We start from the raw sequence: 17,640 nt of genomic DNA, 5'->3' as shown, positions 1-17,640 counted from the left end.
GGATACGCACACACACATACACGTACACACACATACACACACACACACACACACACACAGTGCATTCTGTGACTACATTTGAATTAATGCAGGCTGGAGCGAGACACCTTCTTGTTGTTTCCCCTCAGACCTAGAGATATTATGACCACATCTAGGTTCATCTCATGACTCACATTGACACTGCTGAATGGCATATCGTTCCTGGTTTGACCGGCAATGCCTCCCAGCTGTAGCCTGCTCCAGCGCTGCTGAGTCGAGGCTCACGGATGGGGCTTCAGTGTGCCACAATACCCCCCCCCCCCCAAACTCCACCCCCTCCCCACCTCAACCCTGTGTGCAGCCGGGTGTGCTCTGAATTTGATGAAGTGGGATAATTCACCCAACTGATCATATCACTAAAGGAGGAATCCCAAGATCAAGAGCAGACAACCACGCCAGTCACATATGGGATGGATTTTTCCAAATCCTAATAAACTTTCATCTGCCGATTGTGAGGGGCGGGGTGAGAGTGGGCCTAGTGGATAGTGGGCATCAGTGGGCTCCAGACCCCCTAGGAGGTCTGCAGGCCAGGATAGAAGAGGTGTCTGAGATAGAAGGGAGATAAAACAAACTGAGGATCAGTCCCACAAAAGTGGGACTGATCCTCAGCCAAATCCCAACCTAGACAGTACACTCTGTCTCTCACCCTGTGAATGATATATATATATATATATATATATATACATACAAAAAGGGAATCATCAAAATAACAGCACACTTACAATTAAGCACTCAGTGTGCACTCTGAGAATTTCAACAAATCCATTCGAGCATCATTCGGTGCTTTAAGAAAATGACCTACTACCGTGGTTTATTGAGAACCGGTGATGCTACAAGGGAAGTTTACCTGTTCCATCTTTCGAGGCCACATGCTGCGTAGGAGAGCCAGATGTGAGCCCCGTGGCCCAGAGGAGTCAAGCACATGTTTCTCTGTTGCTGCCATGGAGGTGCTCAACACGCCTCACTCTACTGCTGTACCATGAGGGGAAAACCTACTGTGACCACAACCAGAAAGCATATAGATCTTCGATCACCGTGACAGAAGACACCGGAGATTCGTCTTCCTCCCTCCTTGGTCCTGTTGTTTGAATTAAAGATCAGTACAACCACCGACTCTTTTTTTCGGGTTTAATTTGATCAGAAAATCTGCTGACGGAGGCCGCCCCGTCGCTCATGTGAAACCAATTTCGGCGGCACATAAAACTGTGGTGCTGCTGCTGTTTCTCCAAACAGGCAAGGGCACATCCTCACCCCAGATACATCCGGGGATGTCCGAGCACTCTGTAGCAGGGTCCAGAGGACCAGGGATAACAGGCCAACCCCTTCGCACATGGTCATGGGGGAAACAAAGACAAGCGAAGTTGACCTGGGTGGTGACACATCTCTAGGAAAAAACGTCAGTATTTGGAGGACAGAAATACGCATGACAGCACGCCACTGCACGGCACGCAGGGTGGGATGAACGTTGCTGCAGTGACGGCTGTGTTTTCTGCGTCATGCAATCAAGACCGCAGAGTGACTATGGTAAGGCTCACCATCTGGTTAGTGTGGTGAGGGGAGGGCAGGATCTCCAGTCTTCCAGCGCCTTCACAAACATCCCATAGTCGCACACACATAGACCGTACTGTATACTATATAAACACCATGCAAAGATACCAGAGGATCGACTATTGTCCCAAAATCTGCAAGAGACAGAGAATCAGAGCAAACTGGGCGCAGACGCAAAACATTTCCGGTTGACAGTGGGTGACACAAACCAAACGACCCGTTCAGACATATTCAATACGTGAACAATGAGTTGATAAATGCCACTACGATCTCTGAATCTGTCAGGTACACCACTGCATGTGGCACACAGACAGAGCCCCCTACAACAGCCTGTGGCTCTCTCATCTGGCCAGTGTAGTGGATGTCATCTGTGATCAAGACTAATTACTAGTGTTTATGTCCAGGCCAGGGGCTGGTTTCACCTCCACTCCTCACAGACCCGTCGAGAAGCCTGACATGTAAACCAAGCTCACAGGGTAGAGAGTCAAGCTGAACCTCAAACCCAAACACAGACTTTGAAGGAGAAAAGATAATCCACCCTCTTCCATAAAATGTAGCAATTCTATAATGTCCTTCAATTTGGCTCAAACCACCAGCAACATGACTGTATGAAACCAGATTAAACAAATGTTGACCAACAAAAAAGGTCTGGATGTAGTCTTGTTAGAGTACGTGATTCTCGAATAGCCTCTCCCTGCTTGGAATCTCTCTTTATTGTCAAATTAAATGAAATCCAAATTCATGACTTCAGCCATTCCTGTTCCTTTGTCCGTTTACGTCTGTTAGCCTATGCTGAACAAAGCTGTCAGTTATTACTCTCTCACCACGCTTGGTTACGGCCCGTCAAATCAAGCTGCCTTGCCACAGGCTAGAACCAAAATGGCAGAGGGAGTGAGGAAGTGGGATGTTGTCTCATCCATGTCCCTGGGTTGTCTCTTAACTTCCTCTCTTACAAATAGCGTTGCCTCGTCTGGTTTACTGGAAGTAGGCACTAAAATACAGCAAACAGAAGTGGCAGTGTAACAGTCTCTCCCCTTGTGTCACAGAGACATTGTCAGTGATGTTACCCTGGGGTAGGAATAGTCAAAATAATGACTTCATTATAGAGGACTAAAATGGTAAATTCCCCCCATTCTATCATAGATTCGGCCACAGAGACTGCTCTATGAGAGTACGAAATTACTACACAGAAAGGTATTTGCTGTTTTTTGTCTATTTTCATTTGTTCTCTTCCTCTCTCTCTTTTTGTTTCTGTGTGTGTACGTGTATGTGTGTGTGTGTGTGTGTGTTTGTTTCTTTATTCAGTCATACAGCTCATAACAGGTCATTAACTTTACTCAGTACATAAAGGACTCAACCCTTTCTCTAAATGAGCTAAAGTTCAACATGTTCTACATAATAGGAATCAGGCTGATCGTAAAGTGCAATATATGTCTTAACCTTTTTATGCCTTTTATATCACATTCCTTATGTCTCAGCTATTCTATTGAAGTGAATTAAGTATTATATTTCATTGAAACCACAGGAACAGTTAGCTATAATAACGTTTTAATAAATCAGTAAATTGTGAACATATCACACGCTTTTCAATTTCAAAACCCAGTGTTACGTTGACTGTGAGAGAATAAGTCAGAGAGAAATGTGTTTGACCATCCTCAATACGCTGGGAACAGAAGCAATCATCCCTTACAAACAAGTATTAATGATACATATCAAACAGAAACTGTGATAGGTCAAACAACACAATGGAAAGAATTTGATTAATCAGATTATTTCATTGATAAACTATGGTTTAGTGTGTGTTGATGTATATTCAAATGGTTTCAAATGGCCTCGTTAACAGATTCCTACATAGTACATCAGATGTATGGTCTGTCATCAGGGAGGTAGAGACACATGCTCTGAGGCTCCTACTGGAAGAGTGACAGAGCATTCCCTCAGTAACACAATATCACAACTTAAACACATTCTGTCCATTAGAAACCTACCAATTAAGACTGAAATGTTAACACACATGTGACACTCTACTGCTGTAATTATACATTAGGAGCGTTTGAGTGCCCTTCAATCATACTCAGGGATGTTGTTGCAAAATGAAGAGTTACTACATGACTGTGGGCTAGCGTGAAACCTTGTAAAAACATGAATGTTTATTCCTTAAAAGAACCACAGCGCTCTAGTTTCGAAATGACATGGTGATACATCGTGGCAAGTGTTTCTGTTCTTTGTGTGTATATATTTTCTGTTTTATTAAAATGCCACACTCAATATCCAGGCTGCCTTATTCGATGCAGGTGGGCTTGTGGTCTAAGGGAAGCTTTCAATAGTTCTGCCAGAAAGCTGACACGTTAATAACTTTTCAATTGCCAGGAGTGAAATATCTCGCTGGAGTCATCCATGCTGGCATGGTTTTTATAATAAAACAATTACAATACGTGAGACTGGACTTTTCCCTCTGAAAGAAAGGGGAGACATCACGCTTGTGGTCAAAGCATGAGCCACGCTGTAAACATGCCAATGGAAATAGAGAATCTATACTGATGGTGCCTTCTCTTCCCTCTTCCTGCAAGAAGAGCATGTTGCTGCTGCCTGCTTCATTTCTACAGTCTTGCAACAGGTAAGCTTTTAGCCGCCAAGAGCTTGGCCAACTAAATGTAATCGTCCCTGACATGTAGGGACAGCTATACATAAATAAACAGGCACCTTTTAGCTGACTAACTGGCCTTCAAATCCACTCAGGTGAATTTGTGTGTTTGTGCACGTGTGTGCGCGTGTGTGTGTGTGAGTGCTGTCGTCGTGACTGTTTTGCATTTGTTCTGCTCCAACTTTAGATCCTCCACTCTCTCTCACTTAGTGTGCCATTTATACATACCTCTGGAACCCATAGCCCAGCTCCCTGCCACCCAGGGTACCAGCCGCAGGTCTGGAACCCAACCTGAGCCCTGACAGCAGGACAAATACACAGCGTGACATCATGTCTACCAGGCAGCTCCGTCTCACCTGGCCAGGATGGCAGGAAGGCAGGCAGGCAGAAAGACAAACTGACAGACAGGCCAGCAGGCTGGCAGGCAAGCAGTCAGGTTAGTGTCTGCAGAGGTAAAGGGTGGGCCCTCTCAATTTCAAAATCAGAGCATTTAAACCTGATAGAATTGTGACTTCCCTGAATTATACAAATACAAAATGAATGCGTGTATAAATTAAATATGCATGTACATATATATTTGATCAGAATTCCTTGCTGTAGCAGTCTTTATCAACTCAAACTTTACATAAAAAATAAATACTAACTAATAATCGATGTACTATTTTATTATACCATATAATACAATTATATTTAAAACACATAGAAAACTATATTATGTGAATTTTGAAAAAACAAAGAAAAAAAGTAGAAATCGTGTATTTCTCAAGAGTGATATAATGTGCAGTGAAAAATTATTAGCCTTTTAAATACCTAAATAGCCTACATGTAGCCTGTCATATTCATATAATATTCAGTACGCACCAATAAACCCCATCAGCGTTTGAAAATAAAATGATCTATTTTGTCTTCAAGCCTTGTGAAATTATGTTCATTGTTCAATCTCTGGGAAATAGCTATTTTACCACATGTCACTGATACTCGTGAGACTCAAGTATGTTCCGCAAATGAGAGGCAATATGCAGATATGCTCTGTTTACTTTTATATGGAAGGCTTTGGTTAAACGTGTTTTACAGTGTCATTTAGGTCTCCTTTGCCTCCGTTTTTATTATTGACGTATAGCATTACTGTTGACGGTCAATCTAGCGGTTTAGATTGGAACCAGGGTTGATGTTCATAAAAAAAGAAAACATATATTTTAAAAACAGCTCTCCCTACGAATCACTTGCATACAAATAGTGAACACTTGGAGAGATTACTTAGGTGTAAGTATATGGTAATTTTTGTAAAGACTTCTGATGAAGGATTTAACAAGCATAAGCTTGCAATTTACTAAGATGTATTCCCATAATATGAGAACTCAACAACAATTTGAACATTCTAAAACGAAAGAGAATAATTTAAAATTTAAAGAATAAGAATGACTTGAGCTTTAAAAAATATTTTCAAGATTCATATGGATTGGATTCAAATAATTGTGTTTGATTACCTGAAATTGAATACATAATTGTAAATAAATAATAAGTAAATATGATACAGCCTGTTATGGATATGATATAGACTATATAATTAGGACCCAATAAATGTATACAGATAGCAAATTCCACATATACAGTCAGTCTCGGCCAACAATTCATAATTTATTGTTTAAGTCTCTGATAACGATTAATAAATGATTGTTAATTTGGAAAACGCCCTAAACAACGAACACATACACACCGTATTACACGTAGCCTACCATTGGCCTGTACTGAATATTGTTGGCCACTGCCAAAATCACCTTCTTTTTTTGTGCTTGTACAGGTTTCATTGTGAAACCTACGAGTGACGCCTGGGTGCTATTACAGCTTATGGACCGCTATTAATAAATCAGTGATATAGCATATGGGAATAGGTAAAGCTCATTGGAAGAGCATTTGGATAGCCTAGATCAAGAGTTCACACGTTAAAATCCCCCCTATGTCACTTTGGATAAAAGCGTATACTAAATAAAATTCAGCATGCAGGTGGATGAACGTTGTTCTTACAGAAGAGAAATGGTAGGCTACTCTGATGCAAAAAGTTATGATTTACACAAAATTACACAAATGTCAATTTTAAAGGACTGAGACATATAAACCAATTCATACACGACACTTCATGAAAAATAACTTAGACTTCAATTCTCCTGTGTGATCAATACAACCATTTCCTATTTATCAAGCCCTCGACAGTTTGTTATTCAATTTCAAGCAACTCAGTGAAGAAAAGGAAATCACAACCTCGGCCTATGATTACAGGTCAGGGTTCAGAAGTTGTGTCGGCCAATTGTTATGGGCTATTTTGGGTTTATTTATTGTCTACATTTTTATGTGTTTTTAATATGCAATTAAATCTCACAAAGAAGTCTCCCAAGATTGGCTGAAAGATTCAGAAGTTTGTGTCCTGTGAAATGCTGAAGTCCCCTTGGCGAAACATTGCAAATCATCCATGAAATCGCGCCCTCGAAGCTGTCCTTCACTTGACATGAGTTATATATTCACTCCTTCCCTAATTACATCAATGTCATGTGTTAACTCCTCCACATATTTTCAACAACAAAAAATAATTCTGAGCAAAGGTCTGACCTAACCCATTCATTTAATCTACTTAATCACGGGAGAGGTCTTGATTTAGTCCGCTCTACCCTGCCTAGTCGGCTACATTAGATTTGGGTAGCATCTTAAGAAATAGCCTACACAATTTAGTTTTTCTTCTTAACTGGAGTTTTTTTAAGCTTTTGGTCAGCGAGAAGGGTTACTAGAAGACATCTGAATCGTTTCATAACCAAACCCAGATGCATCGCCATTGCTTGTGTGTGTGTGTACGTGTGTGACTGCGTAGCCTATGTGTGTGTTCATCTGCGTGTGGACGAGACAGAGAGAGAGCGAGAGAGAGAGTGAGAGTGTCTGTTTGCCTCCCTTTCCGAAAAGGAAAGAACCAAAAAAACTATTGGACGTACTTTTTGCCGTGCAACTTTTTTTAGGAATGAACGCCGAGACGTGCGTTTCATACTGCGATATGACATCCATGGATTCATATTATAGTCCTTCTGTACCCCAAGGTAGGGATCATCCGACGAACCCTTTTAGGACATTCCAAGCGAGTGACACCAAATACAGCTCCACTTTCCTGCCCAACAAAGGTCAGGCTTACGGAGAAAAGTCACGGAGCCCATTCCAGGAGTGCCAGTCATTGGATCCCATAGCTGGTGAAGGCACCTTTAACAAATATCACCTCTACATGCAGAGGTCCTCTTGCAAAACTCCCCCCGAAGGCGGTAAACTGCACCAGGAAAGCGGACACAACGGAGCGCTCATCCCTTGCTATGGTGAGTAGCAAACACTTTCGATAAGTCATATTTCTCTAGTCCATGACTCCGAGAGAACAATGGGTGACAGAAAACGATTGAACATTCCTGTCATGTGGTGAATGTCTCTTAATATTTATTATGAATTGTTCGTTGTCCTTGGAATATTTTGCTTGTAGCGCAGAGCTTGGCTATCAAGATTGCTATTTCTCTGTTTTCACGGACGTTTCGAGTCCCTTCAAAACAAAACGAAATCTGTACCACATCAAGCGACAGTCTCCGCGATGTTAAAATGAATATAGCCACACAGGAACATTTGCCTCTGCAAGGGTACTTAAAAAATGAATGTGCTGGACTTCACAACTTACTACCAATATTATAGACACACAACTATCCATGTAACACAATTACTGGGAGGCATAACCCTCCCGTCTATCACATTTTCCCTTTGACGATTGAGTTAGGCTATATTTAATGCGATAATCTGCATTACAATCCTTAATATTGGAACTGAATCGGACAATTAAATTAACAGGTTTTCAGCATGAATAATAACCGAGCACCAAATTAATAGGGAACATTTAGGCTAACTGGAAAATGTCTTAGGCGGCATGATATGTTAGGCCAATCCTGCAGCAAATGGCTAGGCTAATTGATAAATTGTTTTGGAAATAGGCCACCATGTGCAACAATGTTGATTGAATATATTCATAAAATAAAATAGGCCTACGTTAATAGGTCCAAGGATTGCTAAAATGTTTTGAGAATAAGGTCACTTTGTAAAGGTAGGCTACAGAGTGAGAGGGGAAATTATATATTCTACTAAGATTTAGGAGCATCCCCATCTCCTTGCTCGGAATGTATTTGAGACGCACTCACACACGGATCTTTGGTCAGAATATGATTGCATATCTCATCGATACCACTTAATCTTATAGGCCCCTATGGCAACACGTGTTCTTTAACACACTGTTAATAGCCGGATTTACTGAACGGAACAAGTTTCTGCGCTTATGCTGCAAATAATATTGTTGTTAAAGCGGATATTTGCCAAGTATTTCATTTTACAATTGACTTGTTTACTTCGACCTGTTTGAATTATTGCATGAACATGGATAATCAAAGGGAGGTCTAAAACAAGCCATATCCCCAATCTTGTAATAATATATATTTGTTTGTAAATAAATAGCCTAAAAAATAAAAGGCTACAGTAATCTACATGCTGAGGGTTCTGCAGAGGCCACATCTTGAGCGCAGGAGAAAATCCACCCATGCTATAAATTTAACACAAATACCGCAAAATCCATCGCTTTCTCCAGCCATGTGCGAGCAACTTCGGGGTGAGATCAAAAAGGATGCGCGAGATAATTGAGAGAAGGCCTGAACATGTGTCAATATTGTGCCTGAGTGGTAACCTAATGTTTGGAGCATCGTAATAATAATAATTTGACAAATTATAAATTCTACAAAAGCATTGTAGTGCTTATTTTTCTTTTGACATTAACTGTGGCAACATTCTGCTACGCAAAGTTTACGCACAGACACTATGACACATTTCACTTCGTATTGAATGTTAATGCAAAGAAACGGATTAAGTAAAAGCATTATTCGTAGGTTGCGCTATTCATCGTAGCTATAAATAATCTAATAACGTAGGCTATCAATACATGAGTAAAAGCTATCATTTAAGTGATGGCAGAATTCAGTGTCGGCTCTATTATATCAACCTGTAGGCTATTCGGGATCCATAAACTGTGGGTATTCTATCTCTTTTCTAAACAGGATAGCCTATACTTTTTACTAGACCTGATTTTGTTATGAGTGTATAGAGTCGTGCCGCGTGTTTTATGAGGATGAGAGAGAGAGAGAGAGAGAGAGAGAGAGAGAGAGAGAGAGAGAGAGAGAGAGAGCGAGAGCGAGAGAGAGAAAGAGATAGAGAGAGAGAGAGAGAGAGAGAGAGAGAGAGAGAGAGAGAGAGAGAGAGAGAGAGAGAGAGAGAGAGAGAGCAGACATGACCAAAGAGGATGGCCTGAGACAGAGTTGAGACGTCAATAGAAAAGAAGAAGCACATAACGAATGCTGTCAGGGAGAAGACATTGATAAATGATTTTGTCTTGCGGGCCAACACACTAGAAAATAGATAGGTCAGTCATGAAAAACCGATTAAGTTGTTTCAAGTTAAACGATGCCATATTTTACAACTGAGCATACAGCTTATAATATTTATAACCACATATGATGATGGTTATTATTAGGCTATTATTGTTGATATGATCATTTAATAATCGAAAAGCCGCCTTATAGAACCAATTAGGCCTAGTTGAAGCAAAAATCAAACATGAAAGACTCTGATTCAAGCAAACCTGCCAAATTAGGATTCGTATAAATCCCAATGAAAGCACATAAAGCAATCAGTTCTTTCCGAGTGGTGTAATTAGTTAAAGCGGATGACGTAGGGCATTATAACTTAGCCATCAATATAGATTTAATGACGGTCTGTTACGCAGATGTTATCAAATATTTTTGGTTTAATCAAATACCTTTTTGGCCACAATGCCCAAACATTAACTTTTTATCACTATTTTTTTCACTTGATTTTCAAATGTGTAGGCCTATTGATAATCTCAAAACGTTATAGGCCTAACTGCCATAGCCTAATGCATTTGTAATGACATAGCGTAGTCTTTATGGTATTAAGAACATGAATGATTGGCTACAACTACTACAACAATAATGATAAAGTAGTCCGATAAAATAATTTAGAACTAACATTTTCATTCCGATTTTTATTGTAGCCTGTTGACTAACCCAAATTAGCCTATATGAGCACTTATAGGCCCATTGAAAATGATTTTAAAACTCAACGTTTTAATCCTTTAAATTACTTAAACACATTAATATAGGCCTGTTAATGTGCTGTATCTTAAGTATTGTTCTATGTTGCCTTCTGTAGTCTAGCCTACATTGCTAAACTGGTCCTGCACTCCACGTGCGGATGACATGCCAATTACCGCACATGACAACCTTCTAAATGTCTAATCAACGAGAGCCTTTTTGCCGTTCTTATTTTAGACGGTAGCCTATCTTTTTATGTTCAGACTTGGAAAAAAAGCACTAAAGGCCTTGCATGAAAGAAAGACATGGGGGGTGAGGGGCGGTTGGGGGTGGGGTGAATGATGATGAATTAGGCCTGCTTCAAATCTGGCCGGCTTGCTGGAGCCCTACAATATTTGTGTTTACAATATTCCACTTCGACACTAACCGTACTCTTTTTAGGTTCAACTTTTGGTTTTGTTGAACTGAATGACCCAAAAACCGCCCCGCATTCTAAATTAAAACTATTGCCGTCAATTCCGTACCTATCAACGGTTAAGTGATGCCGTCGGAAAATTCACCATTTCGCTTATTAAAGCAAGACACGAAACTGTAGTATTAACTAACTGCCCTGCTTAGCCTACTTGTCACACGATCAAAATGTCTAATGACGTTTTTAGATAAACTATATTTACTTTGGTTAACAATTAGACTAGCCTACATTTTAAATCAAAGGTCACGTCACGTGAAGTAAATTAATTTATCACGAGAGTGACGAGGTTGACTGGCGATATATTTAATAAATGTATTTTTATTATTGCGCCAGACAGTCACCGTTAGAGAAGGCCGCCTGACCACAGGTATGGCTGACATCCTTTATCGAAACGAACGAGCGAGCGTTAAAGGGAAGGCAGGAAAGCTCTGCCTCTGTAGGGGACCACGCCATTAATGCAACTCAGATGTACAAAGGCAGCTCCTTCACTTATTTTCATTCTTTCAAAGACCATCGCCTTAAGATCACGATCATCAAGAGTACTAGAGTGACCAGAGTTTACTAGTTTGTCTAACCTTGGTCAATATTCCTCATACACAGAGTCAACAATGAACGTTTTTGAACATGGTAATATGTTACACATAATTCAGTCAATAGTAAATAATTGCAAGCTGACCATGCACTGTGAAAGTGATATGTACAATGTTTATATTAAAACTTTCTATCCAAAGCCTTCCTTCCAATACTTGCTTTCTCATTTAGGCCTACACTTTTATTTCAGTGTAAACGAGGAAGCAAGAATTAAATTGAGAGGCAGTATGTCAGGGGATATTCTACTGTTGAGCCTAACATTGGCTTCTACTGTTTCATTTTCTCAGTAGGCTACACTTTAATAATTTATACAGGACATCAACGTTATTGCAAACAACTCATGTTTTCTCATCTTAGTTGGTAGTCCTCCCTGAGGACAAGCAAGATATCTCTAACTTTGCTTTCCTGTCCTACACTTTTTTGAGGAAACTGGTCATAGTGAGGTGATCCCATGAGAGAATATATTTTAAGCCTCAAAGGAACCCCAGAATATTTGCACTCCTGCTGCACTCCCATGGAGTTACTTTACATTTCATTTCATTACCTGACTCACACAGGTCCGTCAGAGAACATATAAACATAACTTTTCTATCGTAGTGAACTCCTAACTGGCAGAATGAAGCATGAATCACCGTGTGTTGCATATCTTCAGTACATTGTTGTGGTTAAACTTCACGGTTTTCACTCATGAGCAGTCAAGGTGTGAATCGACTGTCCTGAGAGATCCTCTCATGCCGTTCAAAGCCTTTCATATTCTCCACCATGGTCTCTGTCCTAACTGTCTTTCGTAGAGCGTAGCCATTTCAGCCTGCCTTTATGACCATATCTGCTGATTGAGTTGAGCGGTGTAGCAATGGAAACCATCCAAGAGAGGGCTGTGAGCAGCCTGGAGAGGGCTAGCGAAGGCTGGGGAAGCAGGGCACACTTCGGCAGCAAGCTGCTGACATGACTGGAGGTGACAAGGACCCAGTATCAGTTTACCAGTTAGCTCACATTTTGGCACAGCAATTTCCATTAGGCTCAATCTACATGTTGGAGCGTGACAGGGCGACAGAGAGGCCCGTTCTCCAGGCTGTGCTTCAGGACGGCCCTGTGTAGAGTAATACAAGCCACCATGGATAAAGCAATAGGAGAGCACAAATACTTTCTCTGATGACTACTGTAGGCCTGATAATCACTATCATGTTTGTAGGGGTGCTTCTAACGGTGTAACTTGTAAACGCAATATCCAGAAAATTAATTTATATTTTGGGAAATTCTTAAATTAATTTATGTATGGGGATTAAAAAAATTATGAAACTATTTTGTTGATATAAGATTTATATGTTGATGTGGTATTGTTTTGTTTATGACGGTTTTGACTGATTCCTTTGGTACTTGGGTATTTGTTTGAAAACAATAATGAAGCCAGTCATTTCCAGGATAGAGAACTCAAGACTTTAAACAGTAGAAGGTTGTATTTCTTCAGTGTTGTTCATGTGGTTTTATTCTTAGATTCCTTTACTTCAGGGTATGTGTGTGTGGGATCCACATTATCCTAAGATGACAGTGACCAATTCAAGCTTTTTTATCATAGGCTATTCCTGTGAAACAAGGGTTTGCCTCATTGTGGTTTTAAACCCCCCAGAGAGGCCTAGACCTCAGTAGGAGGAGAGGATGGACACACAACAACAACCACATCAACTCAGGCTCTCCCAGTACAACGTGAGAGTTCAGCTGTAGACGTAGACACAAGACTAAATCTTGTCCTGTATCTACCCAACTCAAACCCAAATGTATTACAAACAGTCCTTCCATTTTTCAGTTTAATGTTATTTTTGGTTTAAATATAAAACCATATAATATCTCTAATAGTTTTTGGATTGTGTTGAAATACCAGCTGTGGCGAGCAGAGAAAGTGAAAGGGAAAAAGGCAATTTATCTTCATGTGGGTCTTTGTGGATTCTCTACCATAGCAGTTGTTTTTTCACGCAGCGTGTGCACTTTACAGCAGCCCGCTGAGATGATTCATCTCCCTGCTCAGCCCGTGGAAATGGACTTCAAAGTCCATGGCAACCTATCAGAGATGGTAGCACAAACAGAAGGCCTACTGTAGTTCATGGTTATTTACAGGGTGCTGAGTGGTGTGAAGTTATGGCCTAAACGTGCTCTTGTTTACTCCCCTGCATGTTTTTAAGACTTCTGACTGGTGTAAATACAGTAGAGGGCATGTTAATACAATCCAATACCTAAAAATTTGTACATTTTCGATAGTGTGCTTGCACCTGTTCATACACACAGGCAGACTTTAAGGGGATTATAAAGTGTGTATGTGTTTGAGATTGGGTGTTTATGCCTGGATACAATTCATTTGACATTTAATTGAATAGATACTGTTATCCAAAACCATGTACAAATAGTGAATATATCTAAAAATCTGAAGTGCATAGTTCCATATAACAATACTTCGGTGATCAGGGTAAAGGAACAATCTATTTTTACAAGCCAGTACAAGTCTGTGTTGCTATTTGTCAGTTCTGTCTAACCTTGAACGGCCCCGATGACTGCAACTGACACCGGACGGTCTCCACACTGTCATGCTATTCGTGGAGATGTAATTGTGCTCGCCACTGGAAACAAGGTCATTTAGCTGAATCTGGAGAGCTGAGCCGGTGAACTCATCAGTCTCTGGGTAGCAGATTAACTCTGGTTTTGAGATTTGGTAGCCCAGGCCTGCTAACAAGGCTATCCCAGTACACATGTCTGGTTTCACAGTTCCCAGCAGTTGTTTTTTTTTCTCTCTTATATCAGTTTTAGTTACATTTACATTTAGTCATTTAGCAGACGCTCTTATCCAGAGCGACTTACAGAAAGTACAGGAACATTCCCCCGAGTCAAGTAGGGTGAAGTGCCTTGCCCAAGGGCACAACATCATTTCGAACGGCCAGGAATCGAACCGGCAACCTTCTGATTACTAGCCCGATTCCCTAACCGCTCAGCCACCTGACTCAACTAGTTGTCAGTTTTGACAGTTATATCTCAACATGAAAATCACTGTGTCCATTTACTGTATTATCTGCAAAACACTCCTCACATGCTGGAGACTGTGTATTGACTCCAAAACAGGAATCATCAGTTTTGGCTGGACTTCACAGAAACTCCCCGATTACTGTCCAATCCATATTTTAACTAGGGAAAATAAACCAAATTAGAGTTACAAATAAATGCTTAGCAGAGAAAACAGCTTATACAAATTTCCTCCGCTTCCAGCGTCCAGTCAAAACAAGCATCTATGAAAGCCTACTCAGACTCCATCTCTGTTATTTATGTTTTCTAATATTTGGGATATTATTGTTCAGGTCTTGGGATATTTTGCCATTAGTCCTCCTTGGCCACTGCAGGGAGTCTATTTTATAGTGTTTCTCTTAAATGCTGTGAGCTGACCTCAGCCATCCCGTTCAATAAAAAGCCAGGAGAGGCGCCCTGTCGCTTTACAGCCAGTTAAATTACACTTTGATGTCCCCCCTTCGTTTTCAACAGCGACTTAACGGCAGTCCCCACTGAAGGCTTGACCTTGCCAACTTTAAGAGGTCTGACACTGATATTTTGGAGGGGAGAACTATTGTCTTCTATCCCACTTAAAGTAGCCAATAGTGAGGCCATACCTGCCCTGTACTACTTCACTAACATGCTTCTGCTCTCTGGTGTGTCTATAATCATAGAAATGAGCATTAATATGAAATATGAACAGTTTGGGATACATGTTTAGGGGTAAATGTAGACGCTGTTAAAATGGGTTTACAAGACCCTTTGTTGCTCTGCAGGCAGGTGTGAATACTGTTAGGGTTAAACTGCCAATTAGTTCTTCAGTTGAACCTCACCTCTTTTCTTACCCACTGGTGAACTCCACCCAGCCCCAATCGTTTCAGGTACTTCTGGTCTAAGTGCTTAATGTGGTTCTCAATCTTATTAGCTGACACCATTCAGCTTTCACCTTCCCTGGACTATGAACACAGAACAGTGACGGACTCTGTTCCAGTAAAATATAGGACGAGAACCTGGTGCTTTTTCGAATGACAGTGAAGAAGTCCTAGTGTTTTGACTGATAACAAGCCAGGGGCCTACAGTAGAGGTGAAGTGCGAAACTGAGCATGGTTTCCTGTCTTCGACTTGGCACATATCCTGGAGATAGGGGTGGGAAGCTAACAGGTTGGACTTCCCCCCTCCAGGACAAGCACCATAATGATGAAAGAAAGTCAGTCTGTTTAATCAGTTTACAAAGTATCTAGATATTTATCCAGACAGGAGTGATTTATGATGACTGATAAGATTTTCCTTTCTGTGTCATGAAGGAAGATATGTATTCCTTTGTTGGAAGAGCAGATCTTTGTGTCAGATCTCACCTCTCCATTTCCAAATTCTTCTGGTGATCTAAAAATCCTTTCTCCCTGGAATCCTCCCTAATCCAGCCCTGTAACCTTAACAGGAAGAACCAACTCTGTCCTTCCATGTTCCCCCAGAGGGCTACGCTCTCACAGCCCCCCCTTCTCCACCCCACCGCTCTCCTGGCTGACATGGTTTGCATTGAGGCTTTCTCAAGTTCCTGCTCCATATGGCAGGACCTGCGGGAGGCCCCCGTCTCCGTGCACCTTGGGCAGACGAGAGCCCCGGGGTCAGGGCTCATACACGCAGGAGAAGCGGGAGACTGTCACAATACCCCATGCCTGCCAAAAACCATCAATGACACAGGGTATAAACAAGAGGCTTTGATCAGTAAAAAACGCTTGTATTTCAAGCAGCCTGACAGCCTCGCCTTGTAGGGACCCTGGGTGGAAGGGGTATATAAGGGAATAACTCCAAAATATTTACGTTGGGGTGAGCCCACTCGCTCCTCTCAAGACTGATTGGATGTGTCAGTCGTGGGCAGTAAGCAGGCAATGTGGGAGCCATTACCCCCCCGGACAGACCCAGGTCCCAACACCGGCCCTGCCTGAGATCTCTGCCCAGCTAAGGCCCAGCTAAGGCCTACAGGCCCACATGCCTCCAGCCTCAGTCCTGGCCGCATCAGGATTGTCTCACTGTCCTGGGGACCCACGGTTGGAAAACTAACCCAGTCAAAAACGTTGAGTGTCTAAAACTAGTCAAAAATATCTGACAGCTCACATTCACAACTTCTTTGGGATGTCTTTCCCAGCATGTGGGCCACAGAGTAAACAAACCTTTCAGCGCTAGGCTTGTATTTCCCAGGTGTCATGTACTGCCTTTAGGCTTATGGTTGGCATGGTTTCCTTCACCCTAGTCCTTGAAGGGTGAGTGTGTAGCACGATGTGTGTGTATTGCATGTGTGTGTGTGTGATTGGAAGAGTGGCTGTGTGCCACTAGATGCTCTATCAGGTACCCTCACTGTGCAGTCCATTACCCAACATGGTAGTGTGAGGTGGACCCAGGCTCCGTATCGCTGTCATGCTGGGAGCAGTATCCACCCCAGAAGCTCACAAGAACACATCCACCCCCTGGCTCTAACGTGACAAGGCTTTAACCAAGCCCTGGATAAGAAATGAGAGCACATCTCAACCCCCGGTTCCCTAAAATAACCACCCATCTCTCGGAAACCAGCTGAGCAGAGGTGCAGTGCCTAGAATCACCACTAGACTGGGCCAAAGGAGACCCAACTAAGCGGGGGGGGGGGGGGGGGGGGGGCGGGTATGGTATAGATGTATGGGAGCTGTTTCCTTTTTGTCTCCGGGCCAGTTGCTGGAGAAGCTTAAAAATCACTATATGCTTTTCTAATGGGGAGATTTTTGAATTCATTACGGTGTGTGTGAGAGGCCCTAGTCATTACAGAGCTACGTACTGAGGCTGGAATGGAGAAGGTTTAATGAGCCGCAGGGATCAGGGCATGAGACAGAGAGGTGAGGGCTTACAGTGTTGGCATGGCAAAATAACGAATGCCATACTAGAACAGGCTAGCTCTAAGGGAATTTATGATCAGTAAGCTGACTGAGGTTTCACGGCTAGTCGGCAGTACGTGTGTGTGTGCGCGTGTGTGCGTGCGTCTGTATGGATTTTCTTCCCCTGGCTACAAATTACTGGCCAGAAAATTGCCACTGACAGTCTTGTTGCCAGCTTCGTATGGTCGTGTTCCTAAATGAGCGTCACTTTGCAGCCACAACACACACCACACCCATGCCGGCTGTCGAAGACCT

At 41.9% G+C, this 17,640-nt stretch overlaps 1 protein-coding gene across 1 annotated transcript in view; it reads left to right on the top strand.

Moving 5' to 3' along the window:
- The first annotated feature begins 6,924 nt into the window (after positions 1-6,924).
- alx4a (ALX homeobox 4a) overlaps positions 6,925-17,640 on the top strand; it is an 18,223-nt gene continuing 7,507 nt past the window's right edge. Inside the window, 1 exon segment of the mRNA XM_062471259.1 lies at positions 6,925-7,578. Coding sequence (XP_062327243.1) covers positions 7,095-7,578 — 484 coding nt within the window. The 5' untranslated portion in view covers positions 6,925-7,094.

This window comes from Osmerus eperlanus, chromosome 10, assembly GCF_963692335.1.
Source record: "Osmerus eperlanus chromosome 10, fOsmEpe2.1, whole genome shotgun sequence".
NCBI classification, from domain to species: Eukaryota; Metazoa; Chordata; class Actinopteri; order Osmeriformes; family Osmeridae; genus Osmerus; species Osmerus eperlanus.
The sequence above is the reverse complement of the archived record's forward strand: the minus strand, read 5'-3'. Positions and strand labels throughout refer to the sequence as shown.